The sequence below is a fragment of the Polypterus senegalus genome, chromosome 9 (assembly GCF_016835505.1).
Source record: "Polypterus senegalus isolate Bchr_013 chromosome 9, ASM1683550v1, whole genome shotgun sequence".
In the NCBI taxonomy this organism is placed as follows: domain Eukaryota; kingdom Metazoa; phylum Chordata; class Cladistia; order Polypteriformes; family Polypteridae; genus Polypterus; species Polypterus senegalus.
This window is the reverse complement of record NC_053162.1, coordinates 48,092,684-48,117,867: the sequence shown is the minus strand read 5'-3', so window position 1 is coordinate 48,117,867 and position 25,184 is coordinate 48,092,684. Positions and strand designations below refer to the sequence as shown.

The following is a 25,184-nucleotide window of genomic DNA, read 5'->3' as shown; positions in this document are numbered from 1 at the left end:
AGGCCAAGCGGAATGTGGCTTCTGTGGTTGCTGAGGCAAAAACTCGGGCATGGGAGGAATTTGGAGAAGCCATGGAGAACGACTTTCGGAAGGCTTTGAGGAGATTCTGGTCCACCGTCCGGCATCTCAGGAGGGGGACGCAGTGCAGTGTCAACACCGTATATGGTGGGGATGGTGCGCTGCTGACTTCGATTTGGGATGTTGTGGGTCGGTGGGGGGAGTACTTCGAAGACCTCCTTAATCCCACTAACATGCCTTCCAATGAGGAAGCAGAGCCTGGGGACTCTGAGGTGGGCTCTCCCATCTCTGGGACTGAGGTCACTGAGGTGGTCAATAAACTCCTTGGTGGCAGGGCCCCGGGGGGGATGACATACGCCCGGAGTTCCTCAAGGCTCTGGATGTTGTAGGACTGTCTTGGTTGACACGCCTCTGCAACATCGCACGGACATCGGGGACAGTGCCTCTGGATTGGCAGACCGGGGTGGTGGTCCCCCTCTTTAAATTGGGGGACCGGAGGGTGTGTTCCAACTACAGAGGGATCACACTCCTTAGCCTTCCTGGAAAAGTCTATTCAGGGATTCTGGAGAGGAGGGTCCGTCGGATAGTCGAACCTCGGATTCAGGCGGAACAGTGTGGTTTTCGTCCTGGTCGCGGAACAGAAGACCAGCTCTACATCCTTAGCAGAGTTCTGGAGGGTGCATGGGAGTTTGCCCAACCAGTCTACATGTGTTTTGTGGACTTGGAAAAGCCGTTTGATTGTGTCCCTCGGGGAATCCTGTGGGGGGTGCTCCGGGAGTATGGGGTACCGGACCCCCTGATAAGAGCTGTTCAGTCCCTGTACAACCGGTGTCAGAGCTTGGTCCGCATTGCCGGCAGTAAGTCGAGCCCATTTCCAGTGAGAGTTGGACTCCACCAGTGCTGCCCTTTGTCACCGATTCTGTTCATCACTTTTATGGACAGAATTTCTAGGCGCAGCCAGGGTGTTTGGTAGACTCAGGATTGGGTCACTGCTTTTTGTAGATGATATTGTCCTGTTTGCTTCATCAGGCCATGATCTTCAGCTCTCTCTGGATCGGGTCACAGCTGAGTGTGAAGTGGCTGGGATGAGAATCAGCACCTCCAAATCCGAGAGCATGGTCCTCAGCTGGAAAAGGGTGGAGTACCCTCTCAGGGTTGGGAGAGACGTCCTCGGGGTTTTGTTCACGAGTGAGGGAAGAATGCACAGTGAGGTCGACAGGCGGATCGGATGCGGTCTCTGCATCGGTCTGTCGTGGTGAAAAAAGAGCTGAGCCGTAAGTTTCTACCCTCACCTATGGTCATGAGCTATGGGTAGTGACTGAAACAACGAGATCGTGAATACAAGCGGCTGAAATGAGTTTCCTCCGCAGGGTGTCTGGGCTTTTCCTTAAAGATAGGGTGAGAAGCTCAGTCATCCGGGAGGGGCTCAGAGTAGAGCCGCTACTCCTTTGCTTCGAGAGGAGTCAGATGAGGTGGCTCGGGCATCTGATCAGGATGCCTCCCTGGTGAGGTGTTCCGGGCATGTCCAACTGGGAGGAGGTCCCGAGGAAGACCCAGGATACGCTGGAGGGACTATGTCTCCTGGCTGGCCTGGGAACGCCTTGGGATTCTCCTGGAAGAAGTGGCCGGGGAGAGGGAAGTCTGGGCTTTTCTGCTCAAGCTGCTGCATCCCCGTGACCCGACCCCGGATAAGCGGAAGAGGATGAATGGATATATATATATGTGTGTGTGTGTGTGTATATATATTACTACATAAACTGTAAAACTACATGTACTGTAGTTTTTTTTTTTAATGTAGTAGATATGATGGATGTATACCTTGCTACCACAGAACAAAGGATCTCTTTCTGCCTCATGTAATAATTTGTTTATTCTAAGTTTGTAACTTTACTTGTAAATATCCACAGTCGATAGGATGATTAGCTACTTACTAACTTTCATTTGGTATATCTTTTTCTAGTCTGAGTTGGTGAAGTAGAATGAAAATTTCACCTGCCACTATCCAGTAGATCAAATGAATAAATTATAAATGTATTCACCAAATCCTATACAGAGTTGCGTTGGAACATTTATATAAAGTCAATCTACGACAGTCTATTTTCTTGAAAGTATTTATCTAGTTTTTATTATTATTGTTTCTATTATTTTGTGTATTCTAAAAGTAATACTTATTGGACTGTACTTACCAGGATCCATTTTGTCTCCTTTCTTGTAGATTCACATTTGCAATTTTCCAGTCATCTGGTACTTCTCCTCTCTGAAGTGACTGCTCAAATATGCATAAATAAAGGTTTATAAATGAAGTCTTTCCTTTTTTTCAGTGCAATTGGTAAAATTCCATCAGGTCCAGGGTTTTATTAGCTTTTGAAATGCGTCTGACTCTTCTACTTTAAAATTCATACACTCAGAGCTTGTTTTTACTTCTGCATGGGGCATTTAGTTTATTTCTTTTTTTTTTTTTTTAATACTTGAGTGAAGTATTTATTTAGTTCATTTGCTATTTCCTTCTCATTTTCAATAAATTCTCCTTGAGTTTCTTAAATTCTTTTTGCTGTCTTTTTCCTGGAGTAGTATTCACATTTCCTACTGTTTCTTTTCACTTCTCTATCAATTTTCTTTTTAAGCTTCTCTTTTGACCCTTTTGAATGCTTTTTTTAGTCTATTGCTGTAGTGTCTGATATTCCTGTAAGTCATAATTAGTTAATTTCTTTTTCATTGATCTTTTTAGTTTTATATTTTAATAATACCCTTATTTATCCATTTTGGAAATTTCTTTTCTCTTTTTGTTTTATCTTTTCTTTGGAATATACTTATTTTGAGCCCGAATCAGACTGTCTTTGAAGTGACATGACCGATCATTTTATAGTTGCTGAGTTGTTTCTTTCACATTTTATCTTTTCTAGATAATTCCTCATTCATATAAACTCAGCTTACAGAAAATTACAAGTCTTTGTTTTTGGTGTACATTTGTGTTTTCAAAGGCAATTTCAGATTTTAATATGTTGTAATCACTGTTGCTTAAAGTATCAATTTTGTGTTTTTATTATTCATTCTTGTTCAAAAAGATGAAACCTAGACAGGCATTACCTTTGTTGGGCTTGAAACTAAACAGTAGGAATAACGTCTGCCAAAGATGCAGAAGTAGTGTTCAGAGCTCCCTTGTTCCCAAAAGGGGGTGAAACTGCTAAAATACTGTGTGTATTTGTAAAAATATTGATTTTGTTTTCCTGCTCTATAAATTATAAATGTTAAATATTTGGTTATTGAATTAATTATATTCTGTTTCTGCAAAAGCTGTTGTCAGAAAAACACCTGTTATCTCAGTATTAAACAGTTTCAGACGTAAAAATGGGTTGTGGGTAGGAGGAGGGGGATCTTTCTTGACTGTAAAACTTCTCATTTTGACAACATGATAAAGTACCGAGAAGACTGATGTGTTGATGCTGTTATTGCATGTTAAAGTGGACTAGGTACTGAATGTAGTGCATTACCTCTGTGTAAGAGTTAATTAAACCAAATTTTTAGGAGCAAAAGCTTTATTTGATTGCAGTTAAGGAGCCATGTGCAAGTTTTTTTTGAACAACTTTATTTATTTAGTTAGACAGAAGCAAAGTTAGTTAATCGTTTGGGAAAGGTACTTGTGTTCACACCTGTAACATTTGTAGGGGCATTTGCAGAGAGCACAGTTGCAGTAACCAATGAGTAAATAAACCACCATTGTACTGACGAATACTTAGAGTAAGTGCGAGTCTCTAGTAGGAAGAAATTAAGGTATATACAGAGTAGAGAAGTATATACTACTTATAGTGGAATGAGTTCATGCTAGCAAAAAGTGTGGGCATGAGTGTTTGTGCATGAAGGTAGAAAACGTGTTTTAAGTCCAGTATAGATAGTAAGATTGAAAGTAAAATAGTAAGAGATTGGCTCAATGGCAGATAGTAATGTTTAGTGAAATGAACAGAGTAGGGCAGTCAGTGGTAGACCAATTGAAGCAAATAAGTAAATAACAAATATAGTGGTGGATGGTATTCAGTAAGTAAGTTTTTGTAGCGGACAATAGGGTTTTTATATCGGGGAAGTTAGCACAAGTAATTGGGCTACAGTGTAAGTGTTCATTAGTAGAAAATGGCACAAATGCTGTGGGCAGTGGCACAGTGCTTTAAAATAAGGAAGTACTAACTGGGCACAGGAAAAGTTAGGAAAACAGACAGGAAAGTAAACATGGGAACAGTGAAGTTTAGTAACTTTGAAGACAGACATACAGCAGGCTTAAAGAACCATCCGATGTTAAATAACTGCAATAGATCTTTACCATATTAATTTCTTAAATTATTAAAATTAAATTACATTTTTTAAATTTAATAAAAAGGGTTTGAACAGTTAAGAAATCCAAATTTTAAAAATGAGGCCAGTACAATGCAAGACCTGTTTAATGTTAGACTTTTTAGAGTGTGGCTTGGACAAGACAAGCCTTCTTGAAATCTAAGTTTGCAATAGATGCCAGCTCATTCAGCACCTTGAGCTTTGTGTTGCTGAACTGGAGGTGGAAGCTGTTAACTGGTATTTTAGTTGTGAATTGGCAGACATAGCCCAGGTGTCATTTATAGAGATGGTGTGCACCCGTAAAGTGACGCAGGAGACTCCATACCAGAGACTTGGAGAGGGGTAGTTTAAATTTGGACGTCAGTGCAAACAGGAGCATTAATCACAGAGTTGGAAGTGTCAAACTGTTTTCAGTACCTTCCAGAGATGGATGGATGGTGACTCTAGGTAAGTATGAGAAGCCCCAATGTATCACCTTAAAACCAATCCCCAGAAACAAAGGTTGTAAAAGTAGTAGACTCAAGTATTAGATAAGATTGTGATGCAGGTTTGTGACAGAGCCAAAGAGTACGTTGCCTTCTGGATGCACAGGTTCGAAACCTTCTTGGAGGGGTGAATCGGGTCTTGGCTGAAGCAGTTGTGGATCCAGTTGTTGTTGGAACAAATGATATATATAAGGGCAGACTGTCAGTTCTACACTAGGAGTCGTCTTATATAATATGCTACCTTGACTGTCCGTTTGTCCAGAATTTTAAATTATCTGCAGCTCGCACACCATTTCAACTATTGACCTGAAATTTTGTACACATATACTACATGACATCTACTATCTACTTTCAGGGTGATAATTGACCTCCAAGGTTATTCTTCTTTTTATTTTATTTTATTGTAGATTCAACTCTTTGCAGCGGCCAGCAGGGCGGCCGTGTGGCGCATGCGTATGGGCGGCGTTGTCAACCCTACCATCTTTGCTGTCACTTCCCATACCTCTCCATATCTTAAATCATTCTTGAAGCAGATTGAAGACTTAAGTGCCAGCTTAAGTGAAAAATTAAGGAAAACATACTAAGTATTTGCAACACAAACCCTGACTTAATCAGTTTTAATGCGAAAAGATGCAGGCGAAAGAAGAGAAGAAGTGGGCCGCTACGGTGGAGAAAAGAAGAGCTGCTCAAGAAGCAGCAATTCATCAGCCTTTGAGCAAATGAATGCTAAATGTACAGAGAAAGAGTATGAAAACTAGGAATGCCCAAGTCAAGTGTATTCCGCACGGTTACTGGTATCAAAATAAAACAAGTGAGTTATAGTTATACATATATCTTGGTATAATTATGTTATTATGCAATAACAGAAGCCTGACTAAATAACAAAGTTGAGAATGAGTAATAAATATTGTTGCACATACTTTAGAAAAGATAGATTTAAAAAAAAAAGATAAAGGAGGAGAGTTGTCATTTATGGAAAACAATTTAAATGCATGTCGTCTTTACTTGGACAATGAGATACTTATTAGTGAGGATTCTTGGAGTTGATTCAACAAGAAAGTATTAAAGAGCTTATTTTTGGAGTGTGTTATACGGACTAAAATAGAGACAGTAATTTCAGTGTATAACTTTTTAATAATTTTAAAAAGATAAGTTTACAGCGTGATATTAAAGTCAGTAGTTAAAGGGTACTTTAACTACTGTAGTATTAACTGGGTTAACCTTGCAAACAGTGGAGTACAAGATATGTAGTTTTTAAATGTAATCAGTGATCGTTTTTTAACACAATATGTTAAAGCACCATATCTTGGAGGGTATTTTAGATTTATTATTTTGTAAAAACCAGGATAAAATTCAGAGTGTAGAGGAGATTGAACCTCTAGGGTCAAAGGATAATAAAATTGACTTCACAGTGATTTGGCAAGGAGCAGATACAAAGAATAAAACTGTTAAGTTTAACTTTAGTAGGGCAAAGTTTGAATCATTGTGGCAAATTCTAAAAGGGATAAACTGGTAAACTCTTAAAGTATGAAGACAATTGAGCACTGGAACAGGTATAGAAACATTTTGCATATAATGCAAGGCAGGTCCTTTTGTCTTGGTAGAGTTCTGTATTACACTACTTTCCCCTTTTGCATTATTAATGTTTAGCCTTTGTCAGAATGCCTCAAATCCCATAAACTTGCCACTGTTTATAAGGTCTTGTACTTTATAATATTTCCCCACCTTCCCTTCTACATCTATAATCTCAGGCGATAACATAGAGTAAAATACACGTAGGAGTTAACTTACAGCTTTAAATAATGTATTATTGGTAACTAGCCGTAGCATACGGCGGTGTAAGAATAGGAACGGAAAACAGTGAGAAAGGAATTCAGTATAACAAAGGCTTAGGAAACCACCGTCGCAGTATAACAAAAATAGCAAGCAGCGAAACCAATGCCAATGGTCGAGTGAGCACCTTCCTGTAGCAGGCTATGGAAAACTTAGACATATATAGATAGACGCAGCATTCACTGTGTTGCCCAGTCGACACGATAAGTCAGCACGTCCGCACTATTGCGAGTGGTAAAAGTGCCATTTAAACTAATACAGGTAGACCTGGAAACCGGGTTTTCTGATGAAAAAACAATAATGTTTAAAACAATATCATTTACATACAACAGATTTTGGCAAATCGTTTACATGCAATTATTTATATCCATTTATACACTACTAATGGCAATTATTAAATAATAATAATAATAATAATTAAATAATTCCTCCTGTATAAGTAACGTTTCTCGGACTGCTTTCTTCCATCTCCAAAACATTTCTAGACTTCGTCCTGTTCTTACACAAAACAGTACTAAAGTATTGGTTAATGCCCAAGTCACATCGCGTATAGATTACTGCAATGCTATTCTATCTGTCATCCCACAAAAACATATCCATCGATTAAAACTTATTAAAAATTCTGCTGCCAGGGTAATAACCTGCTGTTCTAAATCCACTGAACTTATTACACCTATTCTCTCTCAACTTTACTGGCTCCCTGTTAACTACAGAATACAACACTAAATACTGCTCTTAACATTTAAAGCTCTCCACCACCTCACTGATCTCCTACAGACCGACACTCCTCTCGCTCACTCAGATTCTCATCTGCATCTGTACTTTCTGTACCACACATCAAACTCTGTGCTATGGGCACTTGAGCGTCTCTCGCAGTGCTCCTCAACTTGGGAATTCTCTTCTCTCTCATATATATCAGCTCGATTCAATAACACATTTTAAAACTACCCTCAAAACTTATTTTTTCAAACTGGCATACCAATTGTGAATTTTGCACTGTTACTGCCATTTATCTTTGTTTGTTTGCTAATTATTGCTGTTTGATTTAGCCTTCTCTTTTGCCTCGAGAGCAATGGTGGACGTGGAAGGAGGACTAGAGATGGTGGGCGGGGCTCTGTCATGCGTATCTCATGATGCGGAAGGAGGGTTAGAGTTGGTGGGCGGGGCTCTGTCATGCGTATCCCATGGTCTTAGAGTTTGTGGGCGGGGCTCTGTGAGTTGGCGGGTGTGGCTCTCTGTCTTGAACTCATTGTCTTGCGTGCCCTTAGTGAATTATATATATAGATATTCATAAAATAAAAACAATAAGCAAAATACATTTGGATATTAGCAGCCATACACCCTGATAAATGCGGATGTGTAATTTCAGGTGGCACATAGATTTGTTAGTTACTCAAAATATCAGTATATAGTTAAGTCATAATTTTTTGCTTTCTTTAGAACAGGCCACATGCCTGTCTCAATATGGCTGCCAAGTTGTGCTTCTCAGTTTGGCTTTCTTTTAAGTCCATGGTGTGTGAGATTCTCCTTCATCATAATGGTGAAAGATTGAAAGGGAGGGGTAAAGCAACCAAATTTATGCATTCTTTGTCCAAATACTTACACCAATAGGGTGTCATGCTGCAGAATGGTCTATGATTCAAACCAATCCCAAACATCCATACTTCAGACCAATGGGGGCACACAATACCTTTCACACCTGCTTCCAAGACAATTTGTTCAGCTGTTGCATAGCCAGCTAGGTAATTTGGCTTTACTGTGAGGATTGATTGAGAGAGTCCTGCAAAGAATCACTTGCCAAACTGGTTTTAAGCACTTCCCCCAACCCAGTTGTAAAATACAAAGACTCAGTCCTAAAAGGGGATTAGTTAAATCATTGCTATTCTTATCAGTGATATAACACTAATATTACATTGTTTTACGTTACAAATACAGATATACAAAATCTTTCTCAACTTGTGTACAAAATTTCACACCACAACACAGGTTCATCCTCCCCAAAAAAAACACTCCACAGTGGGTAAATAATCAGATGGAGAAATACACTACAAGGGGAAAATAACAACTGTATAAAATGAGAGAAACCTAATAGAAAATATTAGGGAAGCTAAAAGACAGTTGTAAAGACATTTTGAAGATAAGGTGAAAGACGACCCAAAGAGATCCTTTCAGTATTTTAGTAGTAAAGGAACAAATCAATGAAGAGGTAAAGTGTATCAGGAAGAGTAAGAAGGAATTAAAATATAGATGTAGATGAAAAATGCACAAAACATGCTTTTTTTTCTGAAGTTGTTACATATGAAGAAGTGAATAACCTCCTAGAGGAAGAAGTACTATTTACATTATATTGGATGAAATCTAATAAATCAACAGGACAATATAACACTTATTCTTGAGTGCGCATATTTAAGCATTTGATGCATATCTTTTGAAAGTCACTGCACATTACGGAAGTTCTTGAGAACTGGAAAATAGATAGATAGATACTTTATTAATCCCCAAGGGGAAATTCATATACTCCAGCAGCAGCATAGTGATAAAAACAATATTAAATATAGAGATAAAAATGCAGGGTGGAGAGTGCAAGGCAGGTATAACAGACAATATCATTGTATAATGTTAACGTTTACCCTCCAAGTGGAATTGAAGAGTCGCATAGTGTGGGGGATGAACAATCTCCTCAGTCTGTCAGTGGAGCAGGACAGTGACAGCAGTCTGTCGCTGAAACTGCTCCTCTATCTGGAGATGATACTGTTCATTGGATGCAGTGGATTGTCCATGATTGACGGGTGCCTGCTCAGCGCCCGTCTCTCTGCCACAGATGTCAATCTGTCCAGCTCAGTGCCTACAATAGAGCCTGCTTTCCTCACCAATTTATCCAGGCTCGAGACATCCCTCTTCTTTATGCTGTCTCCCCAGCACACCACCGTGTAGAAGAGGGCGCTCGCCACAACTGTCTGATAGAACATCTGCAGCATCTTATTGCAGATGTTGAAGAATGCCAGCCTTCTAAGGAAGTAAAGTCGGCTGTGTCCTCTCTTGCACAGGGCATCAGTATTGGCAGTCCAGTCCAATTTACCATCCAGCTGCACTCCCAGGTATTTATAGGTCTTTACCCTCTGCACACAGTCACCTCTGATGATGCCGGGGTCCATGACGGGCCTGGGCCTCCTAAAATCCACCACCAGCTCCTTGGTTTTGCTGGTGTTTAGTTGTAGGTGGTTTGAGTTGCACCATTTAACATTTAAGTCCTGGATTAGGTTCCTATACTCCTCCTCCTGCCCACTCCTGATGCAGCCCTCGATAGCAGTGTCATCAGCGAACTTTTGCACGTGGCAGGACTCTGAGTTGTATTGGAAGTATGATGTATATAGGCTGAACAGGACCAGAGAAAGCACAGTCCCCTGTGGCGCTCCTGTGCTGCTGACCACAATGTCAGACCTGCAGTTCCCAAGATGCACATACTGAGGTTTGTTTGTAAGATAGTCCACGATCCATGCCACCAGGTATGAATCTACCCCCATTTTTAGCAAATAACTCATTATATAGAAAGGGTGATTGAGGAGATCCACTTAACATTTGGCCAGTAAGCTTAAAGTGCATCGCATTTCAATTCATGGGAGGAATTATTAGGGAGAAGATTGAGTAAAACATGGCAAGAACAGGAGTTTTAGAAATAGTCAGCAAGGCTTTAAGTGGGGGAGGCAATGCTTTACTAATATACTGGAATTTTATGAAGTAGCAACAAAAGGATATAATCAGAGTTGTCCAAATGAAATTATTTATCTTGATTTTCTGAATGCATTTTATAACATTTATTTATATAGCACATTTTCATACAAACAATGTAGCTCAAAGTGCTTTACACAATGAAGAAAGAAAAAAAAGACAAAATAAATAATTAAAATTGGGGAACACTAATTAACATAGAATAAAAGTAAGGTCCGATGGCCAGGGAGGGCAGAAAAAACAAAACAAAAAAAAAAAAACTCCAGTAGGCTGGAGAAAAAAAAAATAAAAAATCTGCAGGGGTTTCAGGCCACGAGACAACCCTGCCCCCTCTTGGCATTCTACCTAACATAAATGACCTCAATCAGTCCTCATTGTATTCAGGATTCTCATGGAGGAATTTGATGATGTTGGTCATGTAGACTTCTGGCCTTTAATCCATCAATGTAGGGACATCACGGTGCTTTTGATTTAGGTGGTGGTGGTGCAGATCGCCACCACAAAAAACTGGAAAAACAACAGAAGAGAAAGTAGGGGTTAGTACGGATTTTGGAGACGCCATGAATAATAATAATAATTAATTGAATATACAGAGCATCAGGATTTAACTAAGATGAAGGTATGAGAAAGCCATGTTAAAGTAATGAGTTTTCAGCAGTGTTTTAAAGTTCTCCAATGTATTAGCCTGGTGAATTCCTATTGGTAAGTCATTCCAGATTTTAGGTGCATAACAGCAGAAGGCCGCCTCACCACTTCTTTTAAGTTTAGCTCTTGAAATTCTAAATAGACACTCATTTGAAGATCTAAGGTTATGATTTGGAGGGTAAGTTGTAAGACATTCCGAAGTATAAGATGAAGCGAGGTCCTACATGAGAGGTTGGGCATTAAATTAAGAGTTGGGAGTTCATTAGATATGTACAGATTTGGCTAAAACATAGGAACCGTAGGGTTATGGTGTGAGGAACCCTATCAGAATTGGGTGATGTTAAGAATCCTACTCCTTCAGGGACCAGTCCTGGGACTGCTACTATTTATAAGATGTATAAATGAGCTGGGTATGAATATAAACAATATGCTGGTTCAGTTTGCAGATGATACCAGGATGGGTAAATTGGTAGATAATCTAGAATCTGCTCACTAAAGAAGGAATTGTACAGCATACAGACTTGGCAAATATGCAAGATGAAATTTAATATAAGTAAATATAAAGAATTATAAATAGAAAGTAAAATGTTAGAGTTGAATACACAATTGGATTTCTAAAGCTTGAAAGTATTGCTAATGCAAATGATTTAGAAGTTGAAGTGCACTCATCACTGTAAAACTTTAGGTACATTCAAAACTCTATTCAGTTTTATTTTGGTGAAGTCAGGTGAATAGGATTGTTGAGTTTTGCTGGGCTGAACGGCCTGTTCTTGTCAATATTTTTCAAATGTTCAAAAAAAAAAAAGTTAGAATAAAAGTATTCAAACATGGCTGAGTGCTGAAAGTTTAGTATATTTTTTAAATAACTTCTTTAAATATATATTATTCAGGGTAATTAAAAATATGTAATTTTTCATCATTTGTGTTTCTTTGTTAAGCCATCGTAGTAACATGATACTTTAGGTTTAAAGCACTGGGTTGTAATTCAGCTTGTACATTCTCAGTTTAAGAATAGCTTTTACAAGTAACAATTAAAAAGAGAAGTAATAAGTGATTGCCTTTTCTGTTATAAATTCACAAATTAGTCTGAACAAGTTGTGATAATCGAGATTTAAGTTCAAAAGTGAAAGTTCATGTAAAGGCTGCTTAGGTATAAATTGTACCTTATACCGAACTTTGTGTTGTTGTGTCAGCTTTGACTTTTTCTTCTAAGAAAATCTGACTTCAGTTATAATCTTATTTTATTTTACTTGTATATTTAAGTAATATTTTTGGTCTTTTTTGTTTTCCAGACTGAAGAGTCATGCCTTACATGGGAAGGAGAACAGTTTCATGGAAAAACTGCCATTATTCAGAAAATTTCTGTAAGTCTCTTGATGTGATTATTTATGAAATCCATAGTCACTAAATTTATGCAACTTAGTATTTTCTATCAAGGACTCTACTAAAGTACATTAAAATGTTTTTGTTTTCTTGAAAGTATGGTTAAAACAAGCTACTAATTTTGTCTTTTTGTCATTAGAGTATTTTGCTTTTCCTTCTGTGTTAGTGGAACTTTATTATTCATTTGTATTTGTTTCTTTATTCTTGTTTGTGTTTTTTTCTGGATCTGATGCATTCTTCTTTAAACTGAACTTGTGCTCTGCCAGGTTAAATGGAGTCTGTTGGTGGATGTCTAATTGTCCGGTCTTTCTAGAGATATTTGATTGGGTGCAAGTGAGGGCACTGGGTGGTCAAGTCAAGAATATTTCCAGAGTTTTCCCTAAGCTACTCCTGTGTTAGCTTTGCTTTGTTCTTGGAGTCATTGTTCTGTTGGAATGCAAACTTTTAGCTCAGTCTGAGGTTCGGTGTGTTCTGGAGCAGAATTCATTCAGCATATCTCTGTACTTTGCTCAGTTTATCTTTCCCTCAACCATGACTAGTCTTCTATTCTCTTCTACTGAAAACCAACTGCACAGCATGATGCTGTTAACACCATGCTTCACTTTTGGAATGGTATGCATAGATGAGTGGTTCCTGGCTTCCTCCAGACATGATACTAATTTTTGTTTCATCAGACCAGAGAATCTTGTTCTCACTTTCTTTGAGTGTTTTCTTCAAGCGGGATTCCACATGTGTCTACATAGAAGAGATTTCTGCCTCCCCATTCTGCAACAAAATTGCAGATTGGTGAAATGTTACGGTGATGGTTATCCTTCTGAAAGATTCAGTTATCACAACATGAGTGACCCATCAGGTTCTCGGACTTCTTGCTTACCATGGCTTTTCTTCTACTATAGTTTAGTATGGTTTATGGTCTAGGAAGAGTTATGGTTGCTCCAAACTTCTTCCATTTAAGAATTATGAAGGCAGCTTTACTCTTGTGAACCGTAAATCCTGCAGTAATTTTTTGCCGCCTTCCCCAGATCTGTGTCTCGATATAATTCTGTCTCTAAGCTCTGCAGGCAATTCCTTCGACCTCATAGCCTGGTTTTTGTTCTGATGCACTATGTCAACTGTAAGACCTTATATGGACAGAAGTGTACCTTTCTTAATCATGTCCAATCAGTTGAATTGAACCACAGGTGAACTCCAAAAAGGTGCAGAAACCAATGATCAATAGAATAAGATGCACCTAAGTCAATTTTCAAGTCTCATAACAAAGGGTTGTAATACTAGTGTGATTATTTCAAATTTTTACAGTATTATTAAGAAATTTTCAAAAATTTCTAAAATTATATTTTTGTTTGATCACTTCTGGGTATTGAATGTTAATTGATGTGGGGAACAATTCATTTAAAATTATAGAGTTGGAGATGGCTGTGGGGGCGACGCCCAGGAGGACCGGAGGAGGGCTTATGCCTTCCCCAGGCCATGTGGGGGCGACCGCCCTGGTACCTTTGGGGACCACGGGTACAAAGCTTTAAAGTTCAATCCTGTAGGGGCCCGTGGTCACTGCCAGGAGCCCTGGTGTGGTGGAAGAGGAGCAGGGACACCCGGAGTGTTTCCGGGGATGCAGCCGGCACTTCCGCCACACTGGGGCGTGTCGGTGGAAGATTGCCGGGAAACACCTGGAACACATCCGGGTGATTATGATGGCTGGAGTCGGGAGGTCGAGAGACAAGGTCTTGGTGGAGAGGCAAGGAGGCAGCCTGAAGAAGGAAAGGCATTGTGTTGTGATCAGGACTTTGGGGACTTGGGAACTGTGAGCACTTAACTTGTAAATATGGAACTGTATAATAAATGTATGTGGTGATTTAAACGTTTCTGCCTGTCTGTGTCCGGGCCAGTCACCACAATATATAGTATACAGAGAGAGAGAGAGCTGTATACAGTGGGCAAAAGTAGGTTTATAGTTACAAGCACTTCAAGATTGTACCCAAGTGCTTTGTGACATTCTTTTGAGTTAACAAGGTTATTGTAATAGCTTTAGCTGAAAACCTACTTTTGCCCATCCCGTATATCAGAAATGGAAATTAATACTTATTTAAGAATACTAGTTCATTGCTAAATTTTTTGAAAACGGACTGCTTTGACACTGTATGTTAAGTGAATGTTACTTGGTGTATTGTTTTTTTACATACGCTGTTAATTTTCTTCTGTTTTCATTTTCAGAGCCTTCCTTTTCATAAAATTGCACATAGCATAACTGCACAAGACCACCAGCCCACCCCTGATAGTTGTATATTGAGTATGGTTGTTGGACAACTCAAAGTAAGTTGTTTTGATGTTTTTTTTTTGTCTGTCTTTTTGTTAGTTTCTAATTTCTATACATTAAGCATTTTAAAAGGTAAGAAAATTAGGCTTATGGAAATTGGATCAATGAAATGTTTCTTTTGACTTACACTAGTATTGCATTGCAACATTTAGCTTTTTAAGGCTGCTTATGCATCAACGATATCTATCAAGACTGCCGAAATACTTAGTACAGTACTGGTTATTCTAGCTGCATAATATTTTGTCACTACTTTTATAGTGTGCCTTTCATAGACAATATTCTTGTAAGGTACTCATTGCAGAAATCAAAATGCACATCAAGGCAATTGAAAATGATATGCTTGATTTCAAGACTTTCAAAGAAGGATAAACTGTGTGTAGTTTCTATGATTTGGAGAAGGTACCTCATTGTGCCCCTCTGTTCTGGCACAAAACTGACCAAAGCCCAAAGATACTGGTTTATTAACCCGGCACAAAAAGGAAGGGTGAAGAAACAAAGTAAACAATTGGGGAAACGTTTGAATTTTTAAATAAACCCGTAAATTACATTTAACAGGGCCCATTTAAAGTTTCCAATAAAGTAAATTAAAGCATTTAAGAAATGCCAAAGGAAAGTTTAATAGATATGTGAATGGTCAATCATTTTGTGGTAGTATTGAGAGGGTGGCTTACGATGTTGAATGACACTTTTAAAACTACCTGAACTTACTAGAACCAGCATTATTGCTTGCTACGTCACCTTCTGATAGTTTTTTGTTGAAACAAAGACAATATACTAAGACAAGGCTGTTGTAGTCTTTCAAAAATCTTTTTATAGCGTCATCTTGCAGTGAGTGGTGAGGGTTGTCCCTGCTGCAAATATTCTTATATAGTAAATTTTTGGTGAAACGTTCCTATTTATGGGATTAAATCTATTATTTAAAAAATAGTTGGGATTCAAATAAATAAGAGACTATTGGGTAAAAATTCAGAAGACTAATTCCTTAAAGCCTTCACAGTAAATGTTAGTTTGTGTGACTTGTGTTAAAATAGTATAAAGTGTTGATTTTATTATAATACCAAAAAGAGTTTGTTTATTAAAGAATTGCTATGGTGGTGCTGTGGTTAAATTTTCAGGCTCACAGAAGGAGCATCCTGGATTTGAATCTCATGCTGGGTCACCATCTGTGTGGAGGTTGCACATTCTACCTGGGCCTACATGGGTTTTCCTGACACATCCATGTTGCACTCAGTTCTGTCTGGGCAGCCGTAACATGCTAGTAGTTAATGACAAATTTGGTTATTTACTATTATTTTATTTATGTATTTATTTTTTAACATATTGTGTATGTCATGTCATTGACCAAGAGTAACAATCACAATTTGAGATATGGTGGCAATGGAGGATGTAAGTGTAGTGTCCAAGAGCAAAGAACTAAAAGGTTTGGAGACATTTCAGCATCACATCTTGTCAGAAATCTGTGTCTTGCAAGATCTGTAAAAATTATCTAACTTGGTATTGGAGTACAACCATGATGTGTGGGCACCTGTAAAGTAAATGTTCTTTGGTGTAATGTTGATCTGTCTCCATCTCATTGTTTTAGTATAATGTAGAAGCACTCTGTGTCACTTCTGTTTTTCCGGCACCTCAAAATTATCTGACAGTGCAGAATCCAAAAAATAGTTGCAGAGTATTTCATTTTATAGTAATGACTGGCTGGTATTTGATGCCAAACAGTAAACAAAATAGTGGCATCAAATGTGTAACTTTCTGTCCAGGTTGTGGTCTGCTGCCACCTAGAGGATTAAATCAAACAATATATTCTAGGACACCTTTTAAATAATTTTCAGCCTTCTTTCCTTTGATATTGATTAGCCTGGGGAGTGTTTAATTAGACCTTATGGTTAGTGACAAGACTTATTGCTATACACTTTTTTAGCAAATTGAATTTAAGTGCATACTGTTCTTGTATTATTGTTGTAAAGGAAATAATTTTCCAACTAATCTAATTTTGGAATGAAATGTTTTCACTTTTGTACATCCATTGTATTTATTAACACATCTGATTCTTTGATTAATCTATATAATCAACCAGCTAATCAATTAGTAGAATGGTTATAGGCTGCAGCACTGATTATATTAATTCCGAAGGTAATCCTTTTAATGTGGCATTTGCTTAACTTGTTTAATTTTTAATTTTTGTAAGTAACTTTTTGGCCCAGTTTTCATAAAAAAAAGAAACTGGCCATGACATTGTTTCTTGCCTGTGACACCGGCCAAAATAAGTTCAGCTTTGGGCAACAAAAATTGGCTATTCATTTTTTCATTCTTTTTTTATGTTTCTTTTACTTAAAATCCCAGTAATATCTGCATTAGATTTGATGGGTAGAACAAGGCCCATCCCACAAACTTGTTCAGGTTAAGTCTAAGTTATTGGCACCCTTGCATTGTATGCTTGTTGTGTACAATATTTAAAAAAAAAAAAAAATCAACTTTTGATTATCAGAATATTTTAATAGGAGGTCCAGAGTTACATGTCCATGACTGTATTAAAGGATTAGATATTTTTCAATATTTATCACTTCACAAACATGCTATATATATAAGCATATTCTTGTTAAAAAATGACATGTGTAAACTATTTTACAATGTGTGTATAATCACAAGATGTGGATCAATACTCAACAACAGTCTTGGCTTGAAAAAATTTCTCTATTTGGTAAGTTTTTAACCATATCCTCCTTTCTAAAGCACCAGTATGGGCAATATATTTTCTTAAATTTATATAAAGCACATAAGAAAACAAGTTTACATGGCAAAAGCATATATACTGTGTTTGTGAAGAATTAATTTATACTTCAAAAATATAGAATGTATCCACGCTTCAATTACTGTCTTTCTGAGTGAAAAAATTAGTATATCCAAGACCAGGATGAGAATGGCTAGATGATGGCCATACTTGAAAATTTATACCCAGGAAGTACAGTCCTTTAGTCATAGTTTATCATATTTAATTGCATCATTATAAACTAACTTTGAAAGGGTAACAGTTTTAATATAATTATGGTTGCACATTCTGAAACTGTAATAGACTTACTGCATTGCACTGTATGTCAACATTTTAAAAAGTAATTGATATGTGAAAAGATTTTTAAGCAAAAAAGACTGTTTTGCCAACAGTAATTTTATATAGACTTATTTATCAGTAAAATATTTGTATTTTGTACCTTCACCATTAAAAGTACACAAGCAATAACTGTTAAATGATTTTAGCTTTTCCACTTTTTCAGCCGTTTAATATACTAACATTTCAGTCTTGCCATTTTGCTATCTGTGAATTATCAGCAGCTGCACCTACAATTGAATATCTTCTGAGTAATAATGCAGTAAAGAACATTGTACACACATACATAGTCTAATAGGTATAGTAGTTTATGTCTTGTTTATATGACAACTAAGACTATAAACATTCAGTTAACTAATCAGTCATAGAACTACCAATATTCACATGTGAAGCTAGATAGGTTTTTCCTCCCAAAATATTTTGTATCCTATACTCTTTCAGTGGACATCACAGTCTGTTGCAATGTAAAATATGCAGTGTAACACCTGACATTTGTAAAGTGTACATACTGTAGTATGAAAGTCTGTCAGGCCTGTGGTGCCTGATCTAATCTGTATTTCTAGTGCAGAAGGTTTTTTGATAGTAATTCTGTGAGAGGCAACTTGAGTACCGGGGAGGAAAAAGTGCTTGAGCTGTATGTGCAAAATCCACACAGTTGGTGACTGAGAGCAAATTCAAATCCAGGCTTCTGGAGTTAGTAGATAACAGTACAGCAAACATGCTGTACAGATTTCCTTAAATGTGAAAGCAATAGGTGCCTCAACCCCTGAAATGCAAATTAAATGTGAGCTATTGGTGTAGTTTACCTGCAAGCATGATTTACAATTATTGATTTGTACACATTAACACTAAAGGTCACTATTGACCTTGAGACTCAGTGGAATATGTGTGATAACTCTTGACATACTGTGTGACAGCATCATTACTGCAAAAACATCATCTTCACTAAGTAATGCTGCATTCATGTGCCCTGTGACTGTTTGGAGCTTTGAGTTGTGATGTTTCACCTTCCCACTTCATTGCGTTCACATGAATTTCTGGTCTGACTTTTTGGAGAAACACAAGGTCACTGTTGATTTGTTGCTTGGTCTGCAAAAAAATGGAAAAATAAATGCTTTAAATGTTTTATCACTTTACTCCCAATTCAGTTCAGCCAGAAACAACATCTTGGACTCCCCAAGTTATGTTTTATTTCAAACAATTGACAAAGGTGAAAGGTCAGTGTTGCATCATAACCCAGACAATTCTGGTAGCTTTGTTTAGTTCAAATTCTCCGTCTTGTATTGATAGAGTGTTTACCTGGAAGTTCTGACTCAGCAACTCGGATTTACCGTCTGTCTGAAAGCACTTGGAAAGCAGCATAAGTCTTTGATTTTAAGACTTTTTAAACTGTTGTTTTTATTATACTAAAGGAGTTCTATCTATCTGTCTGTCTGTCTATCTGTATTATCTATTGCTTTTCATACCTACCTACCTACCTACAGTATAGAAAAGAATCACCCTGTTTGAAATAGTCCCATTTTCTTTGCTTTACAGCCTTAAATGATAACACACACAAAAAATATTTCTTCCCAGCTTTACTTAATCAATACAACCTATAACATCCAAGTCAAAGATATCACAGCTGAAGTTCAGAAAAATGATAAAAATCAAAAACAAGACATACTGATCAATAAAGGATCACAATGCCAATATTTTGTTTAACCACCTTTTGCTTTAATGACAGCCTTGAGTCTGTTGGGTACTTCTTTATCAGCTTTGCAAATCTAGATTGAGCAATATTTGCCCACTTTTCTTTACAAAACTGTTCAAGTTCAGTCAAATTGGATGGTGAGCGTTGTTGGACTGCTATCTTCAAATCTTTCTACAGATTTTCAATGGGATTTGGGTCTGGGCTCTGACTGAGGCACACAAATACATTCACTTTTTTTCTCCTTCAGCCACTGTGTGGTCAATTTTGCTGTGTGCTTTGAGTCGTTGTCGTGTTAAAGGGTGAACATTCTGCCCATCTTCAACTTTCTGGCAGAGGGTAGCAGGTTTTCCTCGAGAATTTTATGGTATTTGCCCCATCCATTTTTCCTTCTACCCTGACAAGAGCCCCAGGCTCTGCGGCGAGAAATACCCCCACAACAGGACGCTGCCACCTCCATGCTTTACTAGTTGCATTGGATTTCTTCCAGGTGTACCGTTTGGTATTGAGGCCAAATAGTTAGATTTTGGGCTCATCTGACCATAAGACCTTTTCCACTTGACATCAGAATATTCAAGGTACATTCTGGCAAAGCTCAAACAAGCCTTAATGTGACCTTTCTTGAGAAGTGGCTTTTTCCTTGCGACCTCCCGAACAAGTCACAATTGTGGAGCGCTTGTGAAATTGTTGTCACATGCACACAATGACCACTCTGTTACATAAAATCTTGTAACTCCTTCAAAGTGGCCATTAGGATTTATACAGCCTTTGAGATTTTTTTTTGTATCCATCTGATGCCTTATGTCTGTCCACAACTCTATCCCTGAGATCTTTTAAAAGTGGCTTGCCACCCATAGTCAGTTGTTTGCTGTCAGTTGCACTAAAAGCAAGGGAATGCTCCGTGAACAGCTGTTTTTATGCTTCACTAATCACACTGATTACAATTGATCACTTACACCTGATCGAGTTTACAAATATTGTTTAGGAGGGAGGTGATCCTTTATTAATCTCAGTATTTCTTACTTTTTATTTTTTAAATTTTTCTGAATTGTAGCTGTGATATCTTTTACTTGGATGTTATAGATTGCATTGAGTAACTAAAGCTGGAAAAAATATTGGTTGTAAAGCAAACAAATTGGAATATTTCGAAGGGGGTAATTCTTTTCTATAATCTCTCTATCTAGTGCTTTTTATACTGTATCTATCTCTCTTTCTCTCTAGTGCTTTTTATATCTCTCTCTCTAGTGCTTTGTATACCTATCTCTCTGTTTCTATCTGTATAGTGCTTTTTATAGCTATCTCTCTCTCTATCTTTCTAATATATAGTGTTTTTCATATCTTTTTTTGCCTATACCTATTGTAATTTGAGTTTGAGAGCTGCTGAGTTCCAGTTTTTTGAGAAAGTTATTTTTTTTGTATATGTGTTTATTGTTGTACCTAGGCAGATGATGACCAAGTCCTAGGGTTCCACCAAAGTTTTTTGTTGAAAGGTTTTAACAATGTCTGGGTCTGCACTAACGAAGTCTTCAGGCTAGCTCTTCACAACGTATAGGTATATCTTTTTGGAGATCAACCCTTCTTGTTTCAGTAAGAAATTGCACTGCTTGATCCTTTTCAATTGGGTAACATGCATGCTGGTATTTGTGCACCTTGCTTGACTAATGTATTTTATTTGCATTTTGAAAATTGAGAAGTTTTGTTTTGTTTTTATTATATATATATATATATATATATATATATATATATACACACACACACACACACACACACACACACACACACACACACACACACACACACACACACACACACACACAGTGGTGTAAAAAACTATTTGCCCCCTTCCTGATTTCTTATTCTTTTGCATGTTTGTCACACAAAATGTTTCTGATGATCAAACACATTTAACCATTAGTCAGATATAACACAAGTAAACACAAAATGCAGTTTTTAAATGATGGTTTTTATTATTTAGGAGAAAAAATCCAAACCTATATGGCCCTGTGTGAAAAGTAATTGCCCCTGAACCTAATAACTGGTTGGGCCACCCTTAGCAGCAATAACTGCAATCGAGCGTTTGCGATAACTTGCATTGAGTCTTTTACAGCGCTCTGGAGGAATTTTGGCCCACTCATCTTTGCAGAATTTGTTGTAATTCAGCTTTATTTAAGGGTTTTCTAGCATGAACCGCCTTTTTAAGGTCATGCCATAGCATCTCAATTGGATTCAGGTCAGGACTTTGACTAGGCCACTCCAAAGTCTTCATTTTGTTTTTCTTCAGCCATTCAGAGGTGGATTTGCTGGTGTGTTTTGGGTCATTGTCCTGTTGCAGCACCCAAGATCGCTTCACCTTGAGTTGACGAACAGATGGCGGACATTCTCCTTCAGGATTTTTGGTAGACAGTAGAATTCATGGTTCCATCTATCACAGCAAGCCTTCCAGGTCCTGAAGCAGCAAAACAACCCCAGACCATCACACTACCACCACCATATTTTACTGTTGGTATGATGTTCTTTTCTGAAATGCTGTGTTCCTTTTACGCCAGGTGTAACGGGACATTTGCCTTCCAAAAGTTCAACTTTTGTCTCATCAGTCCACAAGGTATTTTCCCAAAAGTCTTGGCAATCATTGAGATGTTTCTTTGCAAAATTGAGATGAGCCCTAATGTTCTTTTTGCTTAACAGTGGTTTGTGTCTTGGAAATCTGCCATGCAGGCCATTTTTGCCCAGTCTCTTTCTTATGGTGGAATCGTGAACACTGACCTTAATTGAGGCAAGTGAGGCCTGCAGTTCTCTAGACGTTGTCCTGGGGTCTTTTGTGACCTCTCGGATGAGTCATCTCTGCGCTCTTGGGGTAATTTTGGTCAGCCGGCCACTCCTGGGAATGTTCACCACTGTTCCATGTTTTTGCCATTTGTGGATAATGGCTCTCACTGTGGTTCGCTGGAGTCCCAAAGCTTTAGAAATGGCTTTATAACCTTTACCAGACTGATAGATCTCAATTACTTCTGTTCTCATTTGTTCCTGAATTTCTTTGGATCTTGGCATGATGTCTAGCTTTTGAGGTGCTTTTGGTCTACTTCTCTGTGTCAGGCAGCTCCTATTTAAGTGATTTCTTGATTGAAACAGGTGTGGCAGTAATCAGGCCTGGGGGTGGCTACGGAAATTGAACTCGGTGTGATACACCACAGTTAGGTTATTTTTTAAACAAGGGGGCAATTACTTTTTCACAAAGGGCAATGTAGGTTTGGATTTTTATCTCCCCAAAATTGCATTTTGTGTTTACTTGTGTTATATTTGACTAATGGTTAAATGTGTTTTATGATCAGAAACATTTTGTGTGACAAACATGCAAAAGAATAAGAAATCAGGAAGGGGGCAAATAGTTTTTCACACCATTGTGTGTATATATATATATATATATATATATATATATATATATATATATATATATATATATATATATATATATATATATATATATATATATATATTAGTATTGCCAGTGAAGCGTTTATAGTTTTAAAGATTTTAATAAAGAAAGGGAAGAAATGGAAATTTCTTTTGAAATATGAGAGGGAACACGTTGCACTTTAGAATTTAGGTCTTTGTAAAAGGTTCAAGTTTTTTTCTTTGCTTTAAGGTGATTCTTTTATTTGCCAGTCACTTTTTACTTTTCTTTATATTGAGTGCTCTTAATAGCCATGACCAGTGTGTGCTTGGTAAGAGCTTCATCAGACCACTGAACAACATAATACATAGAGCAAGAGAGGGAAAAAATGGAAAGGAATTGGGACCAACAATACTGTGACGAAATAGCAGTCATTTTCAAATGGGTTCTTGAAAAGGATGTATTTGTGCAACAGAGAAAGGTATAAAAGAGTACTTGTCTATAACCAGGAATCCAGAAGATCTGTTAGCTTTTTGTGAAATGCAAACCCTGTACAGGTGTTCGTATTCAAAGAAACATGATGTGCAAGCCTTAACAATAAGTCAGCTGTGATGTTGCCAGTGAATACTCAGACCCAGTATCTAGTATCATAGCATTTCTTTTTACTACTCTTCTAAAATGACTACTTCATTCTGTGTTGTGCCAAATTTGAATTGTGCTTCTAAAGGTTGATATTTGCTCACAATGTTTTACATAGTAGAAATAATACAAACTACTCTCATAAGCAGATTAATGATTTATTGCATAGTATATATATCATCTGTCTTATTTCTGTTGCCACCAACCAAGATGATTATTAAAAATTGCAACAGCATCACACTGTATATGTAACCTGACACCCTGTTCATATGTACCTGGGTATTTTGTAAAACGTTGCTTTTTGTATGTGTTTTGTCTTTTTGTCCACACTGCGTTTTAGGACAATGAAAGTGGACCTTTTGAAAAACACCTTCCAGGGTGAAGATGTTTAGAAACTCTATCCTCTCTGTTTATGTGTAGAAAGGGAAAACAAGTTTTTGCCTTGTAACGCCAGTGTGTGTGCCATTAACTTTTTTCTTTACATGAAACAATTTTGTGTACTTATGAACTTAGCTAAATTAGTGCAGGAGCTAATCTTCTTCATATGTTTGCATTTACAGTGCCTCCGGAAAGTATTCACAGCGCATCACTTTTTCCACATTTTGTTATGTTACAGCCTTATTACAAAATTGATTAAATTCATTTTTTTCCTCAGAATTCTACACACAACACCCCATAATGACCGTGAAAAAAGTTTACTTGAGATTTTTGCAAATTTATTAAAAATAAAAAATTGAGAAAGCACATGTACATAAGTATTCATAGCCTTTGCCATGAAGCTCAAAATTGAGCTCAGGTGCATCCTGTTTCCCCTGATTATCCTTGAGATGTTTCTGCAGCTCATTTGGAGTCCACCTGTGGTAAATTCAGTTGATTGGACATGATTTGGAAAGGCACACACCTGTCTATATAAGATCCCACAGTTGACAGTTCATGTCAGAGCACAAACCAAGCATGAAGTCAAAGGAATTGTCTGTAGACCTCCGAGACAGGATTGTCTGGATGCACAAATCTGAGGAAGGTTACAGAAAAATTTCTGCTGCTTTGAAGGTCCCGGTGAGCACAGTGGCCTCCATCATCCGTAAGTGGAAGAAGTTCGAAACCACCAGGACTCTTCCTAGAGCTGGCCGACCATCTAATCTGAGCGATCACGGGAGAAAGGCTTTAGTCAGGAAGGTGACCAATAACCCGATGGCCACTCTGTCAGAGCTCCAGAGGTCCTCTGTGGAGAGAGGAGAACCTTCCAGAAGGACAACCATCTCTGCAGCAATCCACCATTCAGGCCTGTATGGTAGAGTGGCCAGACGGAAGCCACTCCTTAGTAAAAGGCAGATCGCAGCCCGCCTGGAGTTTGTCAAAAGGCACCTGAAAGACTCTCAGACCATGAGAAACAAAATTCTCTGGTTTGATGAGACAAAGATTGAACTCTTTGGTGTGAATGCCAGGCGTCATGTTTGGAGGAAACCAGGCACTGCTAGTCAGGATAAAGGGAAAGATGACTGCAGCAATGTACAGAGACATCCTGGATGAAAACCTGCTCCAGAGCGCTTCTGACCTCAGACTGGGGCGACGGTTCATCTTTCAGCAGGACAACGACACTAAGCACACAACAAAGATATCAAAGGAGTGGT

The 25,184-nt window shown here is 37.9% G+C and overlaps 1 protein-coding gene and 1 long non-coding RNA gene across 4 annotated transcripts in view; one reads left to right on the top strand and one right to left on the bottom strand.

Moving 5' to 3' along the window:
• The window catches only part of nutf2 (nuclear transport factor 2), an 84,212-nt gene that overhangs the window by 44,473 nt on the left and 14,555 nt on the right, over window positions 1–25,184 (top strand). For both annotated transcript variants that reach the window (XM_039763085.1, XM_039763086.1), the window contains exons 3-4: window positions 12,326–12,397; window positions 14,628–14,726. In XM_039763085.1, coding sequence (XP_039619019.1) covers window positions 12,326–12,397; window positions 14,628–14,726 — 171 coding nt within the window. The remainder of the gene's footprint in view (window positions 1–12,325; window positions 12,398–14,627; window positions 14,727–25,184) is intronic.
• The window catches only part of LOC120535323, a 48,250-nt gene continuing 33,918 nt past the window's right edge, over window positions 10,853–25,184 (bottom strand). Inside the window, exons 2-3 of one of the 2 annotated variants that reach the window (XR_005634885.1) lie at window positions 18,741–18,922; window positions 10,853–10,895 (exon numbers count right to left, since the gene is read on the bottom strand). This is a non-coding gene — a long non-coding RNA (uncharacterized LOC120535323). The remainder of the gene's footprint in view (window positions 10,896–18,740; window positions 18,923–25,184) is intronic. The other variant, XR_005634886.1, reaches the window with a different exon arrangement.